Source organism: Plasmopara halstedii (genome assembly GCF_900000015.1).
Source record: "Plasmopara halstedii genome assembly, contig: Scaffold_2956, whole genome shotgun sequence".
Classification (NCBI taxonomy): Eukaryota; Oomycota; class Peronosporomycetes; order Peronosporales; family Peronosporaceae; genus Plasmopara; species Plasmopara halstedii.
In genome coordinates, this window is record NW_020189861.1 from 1,815,733 (window position 1) to 1,816,604 (window position 872).

Here is an 872-nt window from a genome sequence, read left to right on the forward strand (position 1 = left end):
ACAAATTCCAAACACATGTGGTAAAATTCGAGCGACAATGCCTCGTAAAAATCGAAATGCTTCAACTTGATCATTTTCAAGCACTTCGAGTAAAATAAAAGCCAATCCGTTCATCCCTTGCATGTAAAAACTACGAGATGGTGCAGATCCTGCAGACGAAGGTGACACAGGTGCCTCATCCGTTCGTACGTCAAGCGAACAACTTGATAAAAAAGCATGCAATACTTGCTTCAAATGTTCTAAACGAAGGGCACGTTCAGTATCATTAAGCTTCGGAGCACCTGCAGATCCTGCGAGCCACTTGATTGTTCGCGGTATATCCTTTTGTACTTGTGCTTCGTCTCTGAAAATATCACAATACCACAATGTTACTTGTGAATAATGAACAAAAGTTAAGTGCATCATTTACTCATCGGAAAGTCGAGTCTCAATCTGTCGTTTGAATATATTTTGATTTTCTTCATTACTTTGTGCAGGAGTTAAAGCCCAATCAAAAATTTGCTGCCAGTATGTGCTGCGCCACGTTGAATTCTGTTGCATTAATTGTAAAGCTTCGACGAATCTGCCATTTGATTGAAGCTCTTGAAGCATATCTATCAATTCAGTTTTGGGCAAATATGCTGCTGACTGAATTGCACTATTCCAATATTTCATTGATGGTAAATTTGGTAATGCAGTTTCAATAGAACTTGATTCTTCTTCACTACTATCGTTTTCTTCATCGAAAAAAACACAATCCCCTTCCTTTTCCATCCCTTTAAAAGCTTGTTCTAAATGCCGCATATTAAGCGAACTCTGTAGCTGTAATGCATCAAGATCAAATGAACCTCGTGCTAAAGCACCACCAGGGACTAATCCTTCTGCTATTGTAA

General features: G+C 38.9%; 1 protein-coding gene across 1 annotated transcript in view; it reads right to left on the bottom strand.

The window, feature by feature from the left end:
* The window catches only part of PHALS_06471 (hypothetical protein F444_10911), a gene marked incomplete at both ends in the record, with an annotated part of 1,509 nt that overhangs the window by 164 nt on the left and 473 nt on the right, over nucleotides 1–872 (bottom strand). The window contains 2 exons of the mRNA XM_024719762.1: nucleotides 14–343; nucleotides 410–860. Coding sequence (XP_024585029.1) covers nucleotides 14–343; nucleotides 410–860 — 781 coding nt within the window. The remainder of the gene's footprint in view (nucleotides 1–13; nucleotides 344–409; nucleotides 861–872) is intronic.